We start from the raw sequence: 20,121 nt of genomic DNA on the forward strand, positions 1-20,121 counted from the left end.
TCTTTACTCGGCACTGGATCAGGTTGCCCAGAAATGTTGTGGATCCCTGGAAGTGTTCAAAGCCAGACCAGTTGGGCCCTGAGCAACCTGGTCTAGTGAATGGTATCCCTGTCCTTAGCATGGGGGTTGGAATTAGATGATCTCCAAGGTCCCTTGCAACCCAGACCATTTTATGATTCTATGACTTTAATAAAAGGTTGGATTTGCACACGCACACACAAATCCTGCATTTCTTAAGTTGGGGTGATTTTAGAAGTTAACAACAAGCAAAAAGTTATGTTGTAATTAAAAAGATTGCTTTCATATGACTTGAAAAAACTACGTCTCCTAATGCTGTCCTGCATATAGTTCCAAGGCTGTTAAAAAAGCTTTGGGAGACGTTTTCTGAGTACTTTCCGGTCTTGGATGAAATACTTCTTGTTTCCCTCAAGTTTTCTATTACTGGATATGCTCGCATGGGGCTTTGATAGAAAAAAACAAGTTAACAAAAGCTCATGCATTAGCATCTGGAGATGCTGTTTGAAGGTAATGCAAGTCCAGGATACTGCCAGTAAAATGGTCAGGGAGTGTCCTCTGCAGAGGCTGCCAAAGACAAATAATTTCCTACGAGGGTTCTGTATTTGGAGGCAGTGTGAGCTGATTAAAGTCATTAAAGTGATTGAAGGAATGAGGGTGGTTTCTAGGGGCTGGGCATTAGTTGGGGTCAGGCTAATGGCTGAAGCTGCCTCCCTCCTAAAAATAAGGTGAAGCTAGAGGTTCTTGGAAGCAGGGTAAGACGCACAGAGTCAGCAAAGGTCTCACTGTGACTCAACTTAGATATCTGTAGCGTACAAGTCATTCCCCTCAATAATTATTTTGGACAGGTTTTTCACAGCCAAGCTGCATCTTGTTAGTGGATTTTTAACTTCATACTCCTTTATTTCATTGGCTGTACCAGCAACTTTATATAACGGTTCGTTTGTTATTTCCTTGTATGTGTTTTAAAAAAGATGCTGCCTGTCTGTGCCAAAGAGAGTGCAGGCTGCTGGCAGCATGATAGCTTATGTTTGCATCTTTGTTCCTTTGGTTTTGGCTAGGGAGCATCACTAGCTCCACAGTGCCCAGGGTGACACCTTGGATAACAGCCAGGACACGTGTCCTCACCCTTCTGCTTCAGGCACGTGTTGGGTGTGGGTGGCCCCTAGCTGACAGTGCTCGCCCAGCCAAACCCAGGGAAAGTTTTAAATAGCAAAAGGAGCCTTTAGCTTACCCAAAATTGCCAAGTGTTGCTGGTGGCAAGAATGACAAGGGAAGAGTAGTGTGTCCTGTAGTGTTGCTACATGTACCAAAAAGAATAAAATACAGTGTTTTAGGAGGAATGCATGTCCAAGAGAGAATGACTATTGTTGTAGCTTCCATTAGTTCATGGTTAAAGAAATGCAAACTGCCCTTCGAGTCTTAAGGAAACAGAAGAAGCCAGTTCCCAAGCTCTGTGTTGATATAGTTCCCTTCCAGGTCAGTGCATCACCCGAAAAAAAGAGGGGTTTTTTGTTTTCCCTCTGGCTTTTTTTTTTTTTTTTGCCCTTTTTATAGACACTGGAATGGAAAAAGGAGGGAATGCAGAAAGAAAATTAATCTTCAGTTCCCAAAAGCAGCACGTGGACTTTTACGTTCTTCAGTTTACTTCTTTTTTTTGAAATAAAAAATCATTTAAATAATGATGCTTTGAAAAAATAACTCATGCATCTTTAATTTTTTGTGCAGTCCTTTGTTTGGTTTTTTTTGGCTATTGTTGTCTCTAGAAGATGGATTCACATTAAAAAGAGCTTAAAGAATGTTTGGATGCTCTTTTATTCCCTGTGAGGTCTAAAAGTAGAAGCTGACAAAGAATTGCTTATAGACTCGCTGCTCTCCTCAGAGGGTTTAGCTTACAACTAAAGCTGCGTCTTCTGACTTTGCACCAACTGAGCTGTGCAGAAGCACCAAGGCTGGGCTTACTGAGCATAAGCAGGGAGGAGACCAAATCTCTTTATCAGCCCTCCTGTTTATCTCCTCCCATCTCCATCCTTGGGGAGAAGAGCACCAAGGCGCACCACCAGAAACGTGTGTGAGAAGGAGAGTGAGATGTAAGTACTGGGAGCAAAGGAAGAGGGATGATGGGGAGAGGCTTGAGAGAGGCTTTATTTATTGGAAGTGCTGCTCGTGTTGAGGGGGTGGATAGCATATAGTCACAGTGTTACGTGGCTTTTTAGTTATTTCTATAGCTAGAAGACTTGGACAATGCATTTGGGTTTCTTGATACTGCCGTGGTCTAGTGGCAAAGGGTTGTCATCGTTGTCACCACAGCTTGCCATTGTACTGTAAAAGCTTAGTGCAAATTGGGAGAATAGAGGGAAATGTGTGTAATCTGCATTTAATGTGTGTAAGACACACTACAACCTACTAGGTTATAACATACATAAATTATAATCTGTGTAATGGATTGCTTGTTTATAATGGTAGCCACCTCTGAAAGGGTGTGAGGCCTTCTGCACCTTAGGGCCTCCAAGTCGTTGTGCCTGTGTGCTGGAGAGGTGACAGCAGGGAAATTCAGCACAGGACAGCTCAGAAACATTGGTAAAAGTCCATTTGCTGGAGTTTATGAGGGGGATTGGAGGAGAGGTGGTGTTATTAAAGTGGTGGCTCATGACGGAAGTGAGCTGTGCTCCCTCTCCCCAGTGCTTGCTGACTTCAAGCAGAGCATCATGCTTTGAGATTCTGTCTTGATTTCACACTTGTGGAACTAATGTGTTGCTTCTCTGAGTTGCTGAAGGTGAGAATTAAAAAGTTGGTTTTTATAAGTGATAGCTCTGTGTTGGGCTCTGCTTGCCTTTGGACTGTGTAGCTGTTTGGATGTATCAGGGAGAACTGCAAGTGCTGGAAGGTGGCTCAGGTGACACAGCCAGTGCTGGCTCTTCTGCTGTGCAAGTCCGTGATGTCATGTACTGGTTTTAACCTGTCCCAGGTCCTGAAGGAATGGCCTGAACCCTCCATTGCAGCCCTTCTTGGGGGCAACATATTCTTAGATCAGCTGGAGTTGGGTGTAATACTGTGCCTTTGGCTTGGGTAGGGGGCATTTTCTGCCTGCTGAGTTACCTGTGCAGTAAAGTGCAGGCTGGTACAAAGGTGTGTTGGTCTCTCAGGCCTGCATGGGAAGCCCTGGCACTCAACCAGGCTGGAAAATGGCCAGAAAAACCACACCAGGGGTTTTTTTTGCAACACAAATGAGCATAGTTTATTTTCTGCCATTGTGTGCCCTGCAGTTACAGCCTGCTCCTTCCCCACCAGCTCTGAAGGGACCTGCCTTTCCTCTGTGTTCAAAGACCCCTGGTAAAGATGGTGCCTGTGCCAGAACTGAAAAACTGACCAACTTGTTATTTCCTTTGCAGTGAGCCCAAGGGACGAGAGAGTGTGGATTGCCTCCTGCATTGCCTCTTCTCCCAGGCACCTGCAGTGAGCTCTCACGTGCCAGAGGACGAGGGTGGAGGAGAGCAGCCACGCAAAGCTGGGGCAGTGTGGGTGAGCCAAAGAGCATTTGACCAGTGTGCTGTGGCAACTGGGTGTCCTCAACACCCTGCAGCAGAGACAACTGGCTCATGCTGGGTAGATGCCTTCAGGGGAGTGGACAACTCCAGCTGAACTGATGAATCTTGGCACCTGATACAAGGCTCAGGTAAGGGCATGTTGCTTGAAGCTGGGTTGTATTTTCATCCTTTCTTCTCCAGACTCACAGGCAGGCTCTGGAGCAAATGAGAATCACCCTGAGAGCTGCCATATACTGTGGTTACACATGCTAATAAATCATCAGGATCTCACCTATGATGATGCTGGATGCTCTGGCTTGTTGGGATATTGCTGGTGGTGTCAATGTGAGTTGCAGTAGAGGTTCTCCCTTGGTGTTCCCAGTACCTCTGCTGAGGTAGATGACTGTGTTTTCTCCAGTGCAGCATCCAGTGCGGTTTCAGATACAATGCAAGTTTACTAGGACAGGAGATCATCTGAATTTTCTGTAGCACATCTGTGATTCATCTAAAGTGATCTATGGGCAGTCATTTTCAAAGACCCCAAGACAGTTAAAACAAACCTTCCTGCAGTTCAGCTGGCTTAGTGCTCCTTATACTCTTCAAACAAACAAACAAAAAAGCTTGCTTGCTTGCTTGTGTGCTCTTAGGTTGTAGTCAAGGAAATAAACATGCAAACAGGGTCTCCTGTATCTTGGTTCATCCTGCTTGATAGTTAATTTCATTCCCGAAGCCGTAATTCACTTTGCAAGTGCAGGTCTTGGTTCCCTTTCTGGTAGCAGGGATATAATCGTGTCCCGGATTTGAGCTAAGGTTGAGGATGCACAGTCCAGTGATGTGTTTTGAAGCTGGTGCCTGGCCAGGATGTTTGCAGTCTGGGTTTGTTAATGAGAGAGAATCTGCACATGGGAGTGAGCAGAAGTCCTTGATGCAAGTGCATTGAGTGTGTTGTTCATTTTGGAAGAGAAATTTGGGGGTATAGTAAAAAAATGCTGCAGCAGCTGCAACACTAGAAATGGGGATGCTGGCCAGTCTTGTACCATGACCTCGAGAGCAGGTTGGCTTCCACATGGGGGCTGGTTCTCACAAAGCAGAAGCTCTGCCTGCAGTCAGCGGTGTGTGGCCATCACTTCCTCCTTGGCTTGTCACCTTGTGGGCACACAGCCAGGCGTGCTGGTGCCCGCCTGTAACTGCCTGCAGCCCCTCCTGGGTGCCTTGAGGGGCTTTGAGGTTTCCTCAGGCTGTGGTGATGCAGTCAGAGCAGTCCCAAAGCCATACTCGCTTCGGCTGTGCTTGGTAGGTATGTGCAGTAGTGTAATGCTGTAGCTTTGCTTCCAAAGGCTTTGAGCCAAAGAGCATTTGACCAGTGTGCTGTGGCAGCTGGGTGTCCTCAGCACCCTGCAGCAGAGACAACTGGCTCCTGCTGGGTAGATGCCTCAAAGGCTTTGAGCTTGTGGGAGAAGAGCCTCTGATGACGGCTCCTCTATGGTTGCAGCTGCTGACTATCTCCCCAGCTTCTACCAGGCAGCCAGGATGGGCAGATTGCTCCAAGCCCTTAGCCTGTGCGGTTTGAAGCATGTCAAGGTGCCTGTTTCATGCACTTAAAAAGCCCTGATGGGGCTTACTCAACTTTTCACAGCTTGTTTTAGTTTCTTTCACTGCCCCGCATGGCCAGGTTTATTCCAGGGTGTGCAAGTGCATCAGTCACTGTTAAAACTAGTAGTAGCTTTACAAGTGAGTAGTAGCTTTAGAATTGCTTTGCTGGGAAGTGGTGCAGACTGCAGGTGTACCTTGTGAGAGGGTCTTGCCTCTTAGCAGATGTATAAGCATTTGCACTTGCATAGATGTATACGCTTTTCCCTTAAAACTGTTCCCCTAAAGGAAAAATTGCAGGCTGATACCATAGATGGCTAAAGACATAAAATGTGTGTTAAAATGTGCTTTTAAAATGGAACATGAAACAGGAACAGTGACTTGTTGGGTTTCAGCAGTGGTGGGTGTGACTGTAGTAAGTACGTACCTTTTTTACTTTATTCCACAGTAGTAGTTTCATTCTGATAGGAGCCAGAGTGGTGTGTCAAAACTTGATTTTTTTTCTTCTCCTAGCAGCAGTCTCTATTTAAAGTTAAGAGGACCCATTCAGAATGAGAACACACATTCACCTAAACCCATTTCTGCTTTTTCAATGACCTTCTGCCAAATAAAAACCAACTACAAACATGTAGTCTTAATCTCAAATGGCTTGAGTAGATACTGTTCTACACTACAAAAGATTTAAAAATTGAGTTCCAGAATATCCTCAAATCCAGCCCGAGACTGAGAACGCGTTACTATGCTGAAGAGATTTTACTGATATTTTCATTTTCAAAAGCCCATCTGCCAAGTGCTGGCAGGGTGATTTGCTGATGGGTTTGTAAGCGTGACACGTCGTGTCGTGGCTGGGGGGGTGACAGGGGACGTCTGTGTGTCCCAGGCTGTGCCACAAGGAGCACTGCTGCTAGGAGTGGGAAATGCTCAATTCTTCTGGGCAGCGAGCAGGGCTGCAGCACTGGGCTGGTGGGCAGAGGTTCCCCTCTCCCAGCCAGGCTGGTCTCGGCAGGTGCTATCCCATGTGGGACAGTGGGAGCTTGGCAGATCTGACTGGAAAAATACGGGGCTATCTCATGTGGGGAAGGTTATAACAGTAAATCTGATTTATGGAGAACAATTTTGACATGAAGTCTTGGATTTTTGATGCATATACTTTCTTCTTGCTGCCAATACTTGAGATCCCAGCTGGTGAGTTAATTTAAGGAAAGTTGCTTTCATTCAAAAATTGGGTATTTTATTTCAGGTTTGCTGATGGCTAGATAATGTTCAATGTGGGTAGGCAGTAACATGCATTTTCATTAGCATCTTCAGGCTTAGTGTTGCTGGTATTAATTTTTACCTCCTTAAATTGTAAACTGGAAGCTGCAAGTTTTAGTGTGAGATGACAGATTGTGGGTGTTTTCAACTCATTCTTTCTAAAAGGAACTAGTTCATAACTTTGTTTTGGGGTTGAATTTACATGTGCATGGTTCAGGGCTTTCTGTTGCTTATATCCCAGTAAATTATCTAATATCATTGTTACATTGTTCACATTTTCTTACTATTCCTGTTCATAGCAGCTTCATCTTGTGTGGAAAAAATATCTCTTTGCTAGGAAAATACCGTACGCACAGGAGAAAATTGGGTGGCGGGCTTGAGAAACTAATTTGAGTGGTACATTAAAAAAAAGAAAGTATGGAGTCATACACAGGTATATGGAGAAGCGTGGCAGGTACAGCCTGTTCCTATTTATAGGAAGCCTGTGTTTACATCAAGTAAAAAAATGCTGTGTTTCGTCAAATCCTTCAGAAAATAAATCTCAGTAGTTTCTGTGTACACAAGGTGTCTTTTCCCTCAAGCAAATGCTATTTAACACCATGGTGTCAAAACTACTCTGGAGTTTGAGCATGTGCAGAATTAAATAATAAAAATACCCCTATTCAATGAATGCCATTACAGAGCTCAGTTATGTTCTGTTCCCTCTCCAGAGTACTTTGACAATCACCTCGTTGAGCGCAGCACCTTTCTGTGCTCTCTCAAGCAGCAGCATTGTGGTTACACCCCAAGGCTGGTGCAGCCACTTGTCATCTCTGTCCTTCTCACTGCCATCAACCATTTTCTCTGCTTTCAAGTTTTTTCCTAAATTTGGACTTTTGCACTGTTCTAGAAAGAGAAGACAAATGTGCATAGTCCAGGCATGAGATGCAAAACTGGCTCCTTTGCACGAGTCTGGTGTTTCTGGCTGCAGAGAGGCTTTTGCAGAGGTGAATGCCAAAATATATGTGTTCTTGTTGTGTAAATCCTCCCATGGTGCCAAGTTGCTCTTCCTTTGTTATTCTATTACAGAGTGTGGTCAGAGATGTTCAGAATAGCTTTCACTTTGTAAGTGTCTTGAAAAATTGCCCATTTAATCTGATGTACAGTTTATTTTTTCCCTGTAGCCTGTAGAATATTTGTATTTTTAGCAGCATGTAAAAGACATCATTTGAATTTTTTGGCCCCATAACAACAACAACAAAAAAGTCATAATTGGGGGAGTTAAATTTCACAGGAGATGTGAGAAGGAGGAGATGCAGAAGTATTAGGTGACACAGTGAGACAGTTACTCAGACCTTGCTACTTTGTAAAATTAAGCTGTGATCAAAAAGTATTTAACAAAGTTCACATCTGAAGTAGGAGCTGCGGCTTGGAAAAATAAAGGAACAAAATACACTTTAATATTTCTATCATTGCTCTATTTTGATTGTGGAGCCAATAACAGGGGAAGATACACCCATTCCTGCCATGAATTTGAAGAATTTGCATTTTTCCAGTGTCTGAATGGATGAGTGTAAAGTGGTGCCCTGACTGTGCTGTTGCCTCATAACAGGTCATGGAAGAGCCCTGATTATATTGCATGTGATATAGTATTTCTATCACACTGCTGACAACTAGGAGAGATAGCTGCTTTCAAAATGAAGAGTTAGGGAAAGTTGGATCTCTTGGCCATCTCCATCCACGCCTGAAAGACACAGTGGCAGCAAGCAGGTTGCATTAAGGAGTTGTTAAGATGAGACAAATAAATAGTCTCTTGCAGGTGTCTGAAGGTGCAGACAAATGGGGTGAGCCTTGGAGAGTGCTGATGCTTTTGCTCATCATATCTCCCCGAGGTTTTTTTCTCCTTAATTTATAATCCCACTCTTCAGATGATCCTAAGCGATGCCTTTGGCTGCTCTGGCTCGTTCAGTGGCAAGCACCACTGCTGAGATGCATCTTCATCTGGAAGCTGGGGTAACATGTCCTATGGGAAGAACCCTTCAGGTTTCTCCTGAAGGGAGGTCAGTATGGCTCCTTGTTGTGGTTTAAGCTATCCATTAGAGAGCTACAATGGCCCAAAGGTTTAGGTAATGTGGCCTGTGGTGGCCTGGCTTTTAAGTGGTGCCATAGCTGAGCTGGGCTGGTTGTGGCTCCACACAGTTTCAGAGGAGGAGGACTTGATGGACTTTCCCTCAGCCCTCTTCCTTGCAGCCACCTCCGGAGGTTTTGTCTGCCCATGTTTTCTCCTTGGTGTGTTAGATGCACCTTTGGTGGATGAGGAACTGGTTGTGGCTTTACAGGGAGGATAGGATGCTCCTTTGGGCTTGTACAGGACAACGCTCAAGTTGTTTGACGTGGGAAGTTACCTTGCTCATACATATGTGTATGGGATGAAGCAGAGCAGTGGGCACAGATCTCAGGGACCTAGACTGGGTCTTGCTTAGACCAAGACTGGTCCGTCTCAACATCTTGCCACTGTGTTGTTTTTCTTTTGGAGTTGTATATAGAAGGTAATCACCTAGAGGCCAATTCACTTGTCTCATGCACACTTCAGTAGGCAAAAACTTCTCCTTTTAATTTCTTCTTTGATGTTAAATCTGCCTCCGGGTGCCCCTACAGAGCATCTCCTGGCTTCCCATCCTGAGGTGGGGCAGGAGCGTGGTGGTTTGCTGTCATCCACGTGGACACTGTGCCAAGCAGCGCCTGGCTGGTGCCTGTCCTGTGCTGGGCCGGGGCTCTGTGGCTGGTTTGTGCATCTTGATTTAAAAGCCATGTCTTTCATACTGTCATGTATATGCCTGAGAACAAAGACAAGACTCCCCTTGCTCAGGCTGGGCTGTGTCCCAGTGCAGGGAGCAGGGAGCTGGCAGTCCTGCTGCGTGCAGGCAAGCTCCACAAACGCTCTGTACAGCAGCTGTGCAACCTCGGCCTAATTCTAGCTGTGGGATATGGCTGGAAGCTAAAATCTTCAGCAAACATTTCTTGTATTAGCACTTTCGTAAAATATTTCACATGCTGTGTACACATTTACTTATCTCCTTTCCCCTCCCTCACACTTTTTTTCCCTTACAGCTTCTGATATGAAGAAGGATATAGAGTCTTTAATAGCCCAGGAAAAAGCAGAGATCGTCGCCAAGTATGAGAAGGTATCAGCCTTGTGCATCTCCCCAACATGCTGGCTGGCACTGAAGCTGTTTAATCAATTAGGAATGCGTCAAATAAGAACTTTTGCCTCCCTGCAGGCATCGCCCCAGTAACCCTCATGCCATCAGGCTTCATGCCAGCTCTCCCTGCCTGTACATCCCCTCTTACTACATCCCCGGAGTTTCTTGAGGGTCCCATGTGTGCTCAGTATAGATACTGAAAGGTCCTGAGCTTCTGGTGCTTCAGTGCTCCCTTAATACCAGGATGGCTTATGCCCAACAGCACTGTTTCTTCTGATGTACAGCCCTTCCCAGCCTCTAGCAGAGGTACACATGCAATGCTGGATAGGCTGAACTTGGCATTTTTCCCTTGCCTGTCTTGTATTTGGCTCTTTAGTTCAGGTTTTGCTCTCCTGGCTCTGTGCCTTTTATTCAGGAGAGAGGGATGTGGGCTTTGGGGGCAGGATGCAGGCACTGGGGCATTCCCGATGCTGGGACCAGCTCACAGGTGTCCTTTCTGCTTTCAGGGCAGGCAGGAAGGAGCTCAGATTGACCAGTGGGAAGATGCTGATTTCACGCTGTACAAAGTTACAGACCGGTTTGGATTCCTGCAGTAAGTCCTCGTGCTGTCTCCTTTCCTCCCTGACCTGTGTGTGTGTGTACCATCCTTCTGCACTGAGCATGACAGGCCCAGCATCTCTCCTGTAAGCTGCTCTGTGGCTTGGCTTGATCAATCCCAAATGCAGGAGGAAAGACTAAATGGGCCTCCTTCCTTAACTGTGCATGTCCAAACACTCTGATGCTTTGAATCTCCTACAAGATAGGGCTTAGATGTGGTTTCCTATAACAAGCCTGGTGTTAGAAGGTGCAGGCTGGTGCTCCTGTGCCACCATGATGTGTCACAGAGGGAGAGGCCCTTGTGTTTGCACCTGTTGATTCAGGGAACTGTAGGGAGAGACGAGACAAGATATTTGATTGTCTTTGGCTGCCTGAGGAAGTCCCCATCCTAACTAAGGTGCACATGAATTAAATGCACACCCTCTGCCTGGAAAGAGTGCTTAAAATAACTGGTTTTATTCTGATTCTGAACAAAAGTTACAATAGTAGGTGTTCTGTGTGCAGGAGGTTTTAAGCAATTGCTGTCCAGACATTCTGCTTCCCCACCATTTAAATTGCTGATTATATGTGTATTGAAGAGGAGATATATGCCCAGGATTTCCAGTTATATCCAGTGCTTGATCACCCCCCAGGAGCTCTTGTTGGGTGGTGGGATTTTGGATGGTGCTTCCCCTGCCTCTTTCATACTGGGGGCAGCTGTAGGAAAGGCACAAAGTCTCCAGGGCTCAGGTGTCTGAGGTGGTCCCTGAGCTGCAGCACCCCGTGCTACTCCACACCCTTTCTTACCTATAGAGTAACCAGTGACCCCTTGCTTTTCCAGCGAGCAGGAGCTGCCAACCCGCACCGCCTTGGAGGAGAAGGTGAGAGCTGCCAGCTCTGTCATCATGGATGTGGCATCCTTATCACACCGGCTGGGGAGGGAATGTTTTTTGAGGAAACAAGTGAGCAAGTAAGAGCAAAGCAGGCAGCCAGCACCCACTGGTCACTGCTGCTCGCCCAGACGTGGGAACTCTGCACGATGCCCAGCTGTTGGAGCTTTTATTTTGCTGGGTCAGATATCTTCCCTCCTCCACACTGCACTGAAAAGCACCTCTTTAAAGCAATATTGGGCTTTCCCCTCTGCTTTGGCACAGTGCTCAGCAGCTGTGGCTCATAAAGGGGACTGCATGTGCAAGGGAAAATGGTGGAAGTTCTAGGTAACCATCATCTCCATCCTCATCTCCCCTGAGATGAGAGAATGTCCTCTGTTAGGACCCTGCTAACTGGGACTGATTCGTGTTTCTGCCGATCTGATACAGCGATAAGATTTGAGTCTAGCTGGACCTGCAAAGATTTTTATTGTCAGGGAATACTCTTGGGAATGCTTTCTCTATGTGAAGCCTGTGTGTCTTGTCATTTTTGCCAATGCTGCTTTTAATTACCAAGTGCTGAAATTACCAGTTTCTGCACGCACCTGTGGATTATTCCCATCCTTGATGCGAGGTCTTTGCATACAAGTTTAAACCTAAGAGAATGAAGTTTTGTGTTTTCAGGAGGCATCTCCTGGGGCTTTTTTTTCTTAAATTTGTCTTGTCTTTTCTTCTCCCTTGCACCAGCAAAAGCAGCAGGAAATTGAACGTGTGGACAAGTGGCTTAAGATGCTGAAGAAATGGGGCAAATACAGAAACAGTGACAAGGTAAGGAGGAAAAGAAAGAGTGTATGTCTGGAAGGGCAGGTGTGATGGATCCTTATGATGAGGCAGGTTTTCAAAAAGTCAATAGAGAAAACAGAGATCTCTGGAACATTGCCTGAATCTACTTGTTAGTCTTCAATATTTTAAAGCGTTCCTAGAAATTTCTGGGTTACCAGTCGAGGTAAAGTCCTGTTCTGACTTACATAGCTTTAAAAAGGGTTTCCTAAATGCTGCTGCCATGTTTGCACTTCTGCTTTCCTGTGCAAGCAGGAGCACAACAGGGATGTTCGTGTGCCCATCTGGCTCCCTGCCCTGTGAGAGCAGAGGGCAGTGCACACCACAGGTCGCTTCTGTGTCTCCACCTCCTGGCAGTGATGTGGGAGATGTGACTGATACAGCCCAGTTGATGTTCCTTGTAATTCTCCCTGGGGGAAGAATTATTTGTCTAGAACATTACCTAGATTTTATATTTTGCTCCTAGCTGTGCCTGTGAGAGGTCACTTAGGTATCATATTGTGTACAGCCGTCTGTGGAAATCAAGGATAGAGATGCTGACATTATGTCTTGGCTTTGGTGTTAAACTCTGCACCAAGCACCACTGCAAAACTGAATTGTTCTTCATAAATAGTATCTGTTATACGTTCCTCTTACAAACCTCTTGAAACAAAAAACCCTTTGAACCTAATGACAGGATCCTTGCTGCGTAGGGAGAGGAGCATTGTCTGTGACCTGCTCTGCTTGCAGCACTCTGCACAGGAGAGGGCAGAAGCCTGGCATTACCTTGTTGCCATGGCCTCTGCAGCCTTCATGTTTAGCAGGAGGAGTGGGGTGTTTGTTTGGACTGCTTCTAGCTCCTGCTGGGAGTCCTTGGGAGAAATTTGAGCTTGGTTAAAAGGGTTATATAGAGAGAAATATCTCTGAAGAGTATCTGCATAGCTGCTGGGACAACATGGAGCTGAGCATCCTCATTGCCTAGCTATCAGGAGTCATGTCCAGTTCACCCAACCAATGACCTGCTGTAGTCTCACCCTTTAAAAAAAAAACCAACAGAAACAAAATCATCTTAATGACAGCAGGGATGTGGTGGAGGTGGGCTTGGGGTTTTATAATTCTTCTGTTCACTTCAGGGTGGTTCTAATCACTTTGTTCATCAGTGCGGCTCCACAGGCAAAATCAGAGGCTCTTTTGTGACTTGTTTCTTTCTAATTAGAAGTTAGCACTAATTGGTTAGTGACCTTGTGGGTAAACCACCAAATTCCAGCAGGGTACAGGGAATTCCTTCAGGTCCTGGAGGGTGTTTGGGATGAGTAATGATGAGTGGTTTTAGCACACCTTGGCTTCCCTGGGTGAGACGGTGGGGACAGACAGGACCCAGCATGAGTGCAGTGGAGTGGTAGCGATCTCTGATCCCCGTCTGTTTTGGATTTCCCTTGATAATTAGTGGGTGTGTTAAGCATGCTGTAGCTGATGTCACTCAGATCTGCTGGATGGCAAAGGGTCAGACCGGCAAGTAGGTTTTGAGGATCTTTGGGTCAGAAAATCAGAAAGCTCTTGTAGTAGAATAAAAGATGTTATAAATAACAGCCTGTAAATGGTCGATGACTCTTGGGCACAGAGATGGCATTGTCTCATGCTGGGAGACTGGAAATGGCCATCCCCTCTCCCAGCAAACAGAGAAGCAGTGCTTGGCTCCAAGCAAGGAAGGAGCAGTCTGGTGACCCTGGGGAGTAGAAAGGAGCTGTGGTTTTAGTCCTGTCCAGCCTAACACCCGCTGCCTTGCACCAAGGCAAGTGCAGGCAGGAAGGTCTGTAGCAGCCACACGTCATTAAATGCAAAGACCCTGAGAAGCACAAAAGAAATGTGCCTTCTTTTAATAAAAAAAAGTAAAATTAGGTTGTATCCTTTACCTTGATGTGCAACACCACGCTCTTGTGTCAGGAACATGGAAGCTGCTGAGATATTCCTTCTGCCACAGCTGGATGCAGTTCAACTGTGGCATTTCAAGGACCTTATGCTGGGATCACAGTCCTGTCAGATGGCTACGGGTTTTTTTCTAGCTAAAATAAATGTGACAAGCCCTTGATCTGATTTTTCTAAAGCAGAGTGGGTTGGTTTTGTTCCTTCTCTGAGCGCTCAGGCTGCCACATCTGCATTGCATATTTCCTTCAGGTTTGTTTTCACCACTTGGCTGACATGATAGAAACTCAAGTGTCACAAGACAGCTGCTCTGTGTTATTTTAACAATGACTAAGATGTCATCTTTGAAAAAAATCCTCTTATTGAAAACAAGACCCTTCCCTTTGATGTTAATTTTGATATGCTGTGCTTTATTAGAGGGGAAAAAAAATCTTGTTGGAGGAACTGCAGGCAGTTTCACAGGGAAGTTGCCCTGACTTTGACTCTGCTGGAATGAGGTAGAAACCCATCTTATTTTCCAGACTGGGACTTCCTGGACTTCAGGGCCAACCTTTTCAGTCCCAGTTCATATGCTGGAGCTGGCAGACATCTGATCATATCAAGTGCTTGATGAAGAGGGACTTAGCAAGCAGGCCCCTTGTGTTTTGCAGCATCTCAGTACCTGATTGAGGCTTAGGTTGTTGTCTCATCTTCTGTGTTGTGAAATGTCAGCAGGAGGAGCGAGGCTGTGTACCCATCCAGGGCACTGACCCCAAAGCAGCCACCTGTCAGTGGGCAAGAAAGCAGCTTTTTCAGACCCCTGGCATGAGCCGTCGCCAGAGAGCAGCAGGTTTGGCTTTTTGTTCCCCCACCTGCAGCCTGTGTGCATCCCTGCGTGCTGCAGATTGCAGTCTGGGTCTTGTGACTGTCACAGATTATAGGAAATAAGGCTGAAAAAAAAGAGGGGGACCTTTTACAGTTCCTTGCCTAGAATGGCCTGGCTAGGAACTGAAATAATTTCTGGCATAACCTGTTTCAGGATGAGCAACAAATAGGATTATCTTCATTAAAGTAATGAACTGGGGCTCCCTGTGCTCATCATTGCCTCAGATCTGTCTCCATCTCTGTTCTAGACACGTTCTGTAGCTGATTTAATTTCAGTAGCAAGATCAGCAAAAAGTGACACCCAGCACAATTCCTCATATGGGTGGGGTTAGAATGATGCAATGGTGCCTTTTTCTGTCTAAACTTCCACAAGGGAAAGGGTACAAAAATAAAGGAGTCCATGAAAGGACCACACTGTTTTGCAGAGTTAAGGTATGTCAAACATGCAAAGAAGTGCTAAACTGTGTTACTGGGGTTCAGCACAGGGAGGCTCATGTGGTCTGTGTCCTCTTCACTGCTGATTTGAACCCAAGTTAAAACACCAGCCTGACTCTACTTGGGAAGGTTAGGAAATGGCTGGTGCCATATAAGAATCTACACAGTTCAGGCAGCACAGTTTTGCAGATAAAGAAGACTGTGCTGTGTGCACTCCAACAGTGGGATAATTTATTCCTCATTGCTCTGAAATGGATTTCAGCCAGAACCACCAGTCATAGGAGGAGGATATGACCTCTGCATCATTTGCAAGCTGCATCTTGCTGCTGGCCATGTGGGATGGGACCTTTAGAGAGGGATGTCTTTGGTCATAGATGTCTGGTTTTTAGGCAAAGCCTGCCTTTGTGCAGGGGGGAAGCCTTGTCTCTGCTAAGGTCATGGGAGTGCAGGGCGCTTAATCCAGTGCATGCCAGCAAAGCGGTTTAGGATGAATCAGGGATCTGTATGGACTGGCACAGACCCCCAAGAGTGAACAGTCTGCTAATGCCAGGGAGAGCCAGCAGACATTTGTTGTGCCAGGGCTGGCTGAAGTCAGATCTCCTGCCTGCAAATGCTATGGGAATGAAAGGGGGTTGTGTCTAGGAGCTGCAGGGTGGCTTCACCTGCTTTTTTTTTTTTCCATTTTGGAAAGGCAGGTAGCATTTTCCTTTCCTCCAAAGGTAGCCTGGGCAATAACTGTAAATGCCTGCCCATGGTCCACCAGCTTTAGGATTTAGATTTGCCCCTGCTTTGCTGGGACCCCATCAGGAACAGTTGCATAGGCTCCAGCTGCAGGCACAACGGCCGAGTTTGGAGCAAGCATTAACCATGTGGAAAGAAAGCCATGTGTGGTGATGTCCAGTCTGCCAAGTGTCCTGCATGGCCACATCATCAGTCAGCAGGCTTCATGGTACTAAAAGGAAATCCTCTTCTCCAGGGTGCTAGTGGTCATGGTGGTGGTGGAGGCTTCACCCACCACTCCAGGTGAAGATTTGCACAGCTCAGTTCCCCTGGTGCATCACTGGTAGAGGCTGTGAAGAAGGATCTCTCCAGAAGGATCACCCTTTGAGCCCTAAAGGAATTTAGGAAGAAGGGCTGCCCCCACTTTAGGGTATTGGAGAGATACACTGGATATATGGAAAGGCTTGAAGGGAATACTGCCATGCATACCCAAAATTTGCATATTGCTCCTTCAGTCTCTTCCTGGTGATCCGTGCACATGGCCGAGGAGTTAACAGTGCCAGACTCCAAAGTGTGAAGGTGAACTGCAATGTGTATATTCTGCTTCAAAAACCAACCCACCTCTCCCAAATCCTTTTTAATTTCACTGTCTTAACTAGTGCAAAAAGATGTTCTGTCTTTAAAGGCAGTGACTCCATCCATCTTATTCAAGATCTGGAGCAACTGGTTGGGTACTTCTCAGAGGAGATGGCTGGTGCAGGAAGATGGAGCTCAAGTCTGTACTTCCATAGTCTTCCCCATCCCATCCCATCAGAAAGAAACTACGTGGGGAGGGGAGAGATAGGGATGGGCTGATGCTGGCCTCTGTGCCATGAGCTCTGTATGTTAAAGCCTGGAGAGGGAAGATGATCCTATGGCAAAACCTCGAGTAAGTTTTAGACACTGTGGTTTCAGTCCTTGGCTGACACAGCCTTTCTACAGTGTCTTGAACCATTGCTTTGACCACCAGCATCTCCTTTTGTGAAGCAGAATGGTGGCTGTTCTTCATGCCTATGCATATTGTTCTGTCAGCTTGCATGGTCCATGATCTTGGTGCTCTCTTCCCTGTAAGGGAGGGTCTCTGTAGGGGCTGAGAGGTTTATAAGAGACAGAAGAGAGTGACCTTGAGGGTCATTTTTGACTGTCACGTGGAACAGGAGTTATCACGTGCTGCCTTACCTCTGTTACTTATCCCAGTGGTAAATACTGCTTGTAGTGGTAACTTCTCTGTTTTGCTTCAAGCTTCACGATGAAGAAAATGCTCATTTTTTTCTGGGTGACTCACAGCTCTGAGGTTTTATCACTTTCGTGTCTGGAGGTGGTGGGAGGAGGAAAGCCCTTGGATAAATAACAGGAAGGCATTTCAGTTCAGTTCCATCTCAGCATGTTTTGTACCTCCCCTGTTTCTTTAGCACTTGTGCAAAGAAAATCATTAGAGACGTTTACTATATGCCTCTGAGGGTTGCATTCATTAATGTACAACAACAGCTCTAGAAATTCCAAACAAAATTATTTCCTTCCCCGGACCTGAGTATGATCATATGCCTTGGCAGCTGTCAGTCTCTGCTAATCCATTGGAAATAAGTAATCTTTTCTGAATTAGTGTTTTTGTCAGAATTGGTACATGTTCCAGTTTCTTGATCCCGCCTCAGCTTTTCAATCATAAAGGCATGAGTGCTTGCAGGAGCCAAGCTTTTGTGGGCACCTGCTGCTTTGGGGATGTGGTTCATCTAATCCTTTTGCTTTGTGTCTCTTGATGCATTGCACTTCTTTCATCCTGATTTAATGACTCTTGGGAAATGGGTGTTTCAGCTGTGGGTATGAATCTGTCCCACATGGCATGAAGGTTTGCTGTCCTTAGAAGCACCTCCTTACATGGGCCTTTGGGTATGCAGATGGTGAATTAGTGATGTCCCACTTAAAATGCAGGATGCTGTTGAACAGGATGGCGGCCTTCCATGGGCATGTCTTGCTGGTAAGGTTGCTTTTAGGGGACAGCTGTTATTTGGTGCATACAGAGGGAAGGACAGGATCTGGTAAAGGATTTTTGCAGGATTTGGTCCTGGCTATGCACTGGACCTTCACAGCTGGTGCTAAGCAACACTTGGGACAGAGCAAGCATTTGGGAAGTTCTGAGGATGGGGTTTTAAATGTTGAATGTCCATTACACTTTCAGGATCAGGATACATTACAGACTGTCAGCAGAAATACTGAAATATTTATCGTAATGGATTGGAAAAGCATTCTCACAAACATCTGCTTCTCCTGGTCCTACACAGTGATCTTGGCATTTACTACAGTTATTTTATATACTTCTCTTGACTGGGAGAGTGGTGTTAGTTCTTTGCTGTCCCCTAGCCTGTCCACCTCCTGTCTTACCTCCTGGTCTTGTAACTCTTTGGGACAAGGGCCACCATTCCTGGGTTTTGCCCTCTGTAGGCATACTGCTGCCATGAAGGCAGTAAAGAAACGAGGAGTGTCAGTCTGTGCTCATGGAAGCCATGAGCCAGCACAGTGCCATGGTTAAGGTCTTTATAGCCTTTGTGAGAGGCTGACCTTAAAAAGTCAGGTTGGAAATAAAAAAGCTGGTGGTGCGAGGTGGGTCTGAAAGGAAAGAGGAGCAGGTGTTCAGCTTGCTGTGGCAAAGGCAGTGCAGCAGGCCCACATCCAGAAAACCTTCTACTAGGATCCTGTGCTTCCTTGTGGATTGCATTCCTTCTTTTACCTCAGCCTGGATTGCATGAAGCAGAACACCCTATGCCAAAAGAAGAGGGATTTTGAAGGTGGTTGGATGCATTTTTACCAGGCAGTGACAGTAGCTCCAGTTGATTGCCTGGTCGGGCACTGTAGTTCTCAGCTCCAGGCTCATTCCTCTGACTGGAAATCTGGCACCTCTGTCCCCTCCCAAGGAATTGCCTGGTTCTAAGGGAGCACCATAAGGCAACATAAATACCCTCCATGACTGGAGCTTGGGAATGTGCCACAGGTCCTTCAATGTACCCAAGGGTCCTCAGGAATCTGGAGGAGTGCTACAGTGGGTTTTGTAGTGCAGCTGCAAGGCATTTCACAGATGGGATGAATGAAAGGAAGGAAAACACTCAGAAACGGATATTTTTCTTTTTTTATGAAGCTTTTTCTTTTAATGGAAGAAGTCAGCAATGGAACAAAAGCTCTTTTTTTTTTTTTCTGTTTTCCATTGAAATATAATGGGGGCTTTATGACAAGAAAAAGGGAAGAAGCATCTGTGAGATGAAGTGAACAAAGACCTCTCTCCTATGAAGCTGGGGCTGTTCAGCCTGAAGAAGAGAAAGCTCTGAGGAGACCTCTATGTGGTCTTCCAGTACTTAAAGGGGGCTTATAAAAATGAGGGAGACTGACTTTTTACACAGGCAGATAGTGATAGGACAAGAGGCTATGGTTTTAAACTAGAAGAGGGCGGGTTTAGATTAGATGTAAGGAAGAAATTCTTTACTGTGAAGGTGGTGAGGCACTAGCACAGGTTGCCCAGAGAAATTGTGGATGCCCCATCCCTGGAAATGTTCAAGGCCAGGTTGGATGGGACTGTGAACAGTCTGGTGTAGTGAAAGGTGTCTCTGCCCATGGCAAGGGTGTTGAAACTAGATAATCTGTAAGGTCCCTTTCAACCAAACTGTCCTATGATTCTGTGGTTCTGTGATTTTGACTGAGTAGTTGTCTTTGATGGATGCAGATACTCAGCTCATCCATCAGATTGGAGATACCCTCCCTGAGCCAGCACAGGCAGAGGAAGTGATTGCCTGGGGTGTCTGCTCAGATGGCTGATGATCTGCAGCAGCAAACCATGGAGAAAATGTTTTTGCCACCAGCAGGACCCAGCTAACCTTGCACGTGTTTTCCTCCCTGCAGATGTGCCGGCGCGTGTACAAAGGGATCCCGCTTCAGGTGCGAGGCCAGGTCTGGTCACTTCTCCTGGATGTCGAGAAGATGAAGAAGGAGAATGAAGGAAAATATGAGGTATGGGCTCTACCTGGCAAAGACAACAGGAGCAAGGGGATAGGGAGGTTAGATTGGTTGATGAAGCTGGTTTGGTGAGGACTGAAAACACAAAGGGTATCAACTCTTCATCCATGGGCTTATATTAAGCTGGGGTCTTTCAGCATGTTAGCTGGCTGCTTTCCATAATATGCTGGTTCCATTTATTCTTCTGGAAGTTGGGAGCAAAGTTGCATCTTTAGGGAAAGATGCAGGGAAGAGTGAGGGGAACCTTTCCATAGGCAGCATGTGGAAGCCCTTGGTTGATAATTAACTTATTTTCCAACCCTGTGTTAT

General features: G+C 46.0%; 1 protein-coding gene across 9 annotated transcripts in view; it reads left to right on the forward strand.

Moving 5' to 3' along the window:
* Positions 1-20,121, forward strand: part of LOC116445223 (USP6 N-terminal-like protein) — an 83,255-nt gene that overhangs the window by 41,491 nt on the left and 21,643 nt on the right. For 7 of the 9 annotated variants that reach the window (XM_032111599.1, XM_032111604.1, XM_032111602.1 and 4 more), the window contains 6 exons: positions 3,408-3,691; positions 9,477-9,550; positions 10,075-10,160; positions 10,986-11,025; positions 11,761-11,841; positions 19,699-19,806. In XM_032111599.1, coding sequence (XP_031967490.1) covers positions 9,485-9,550; positions 10,075-10,160; positions 10,986-11,025; positions 11,761-11,841; positions 19,699-19,806 — 381 coding nt within the window. In that variant the 5' untranslated portion in view covers positions 3,408-3,691; positions 9,477-9,484. The other 2 variants (XM_032111606.1, XM_032111607.1) reach the window with 2 other exon arrangements.

This window comes from Corvus moneduloides, chromosome 6, assembly GCF_009650955.1.
Source record: "Corvus moneduloides isolate bCorMon1 chromosome 6, bCorMon1.pri, whole genome shotgun sequence".
Lineage (NCBI taxonomy): Eukaryota > Metazoa > Chordata > Aves > Passeriformes > Corvidae > Corvus > Corvus moneduloides.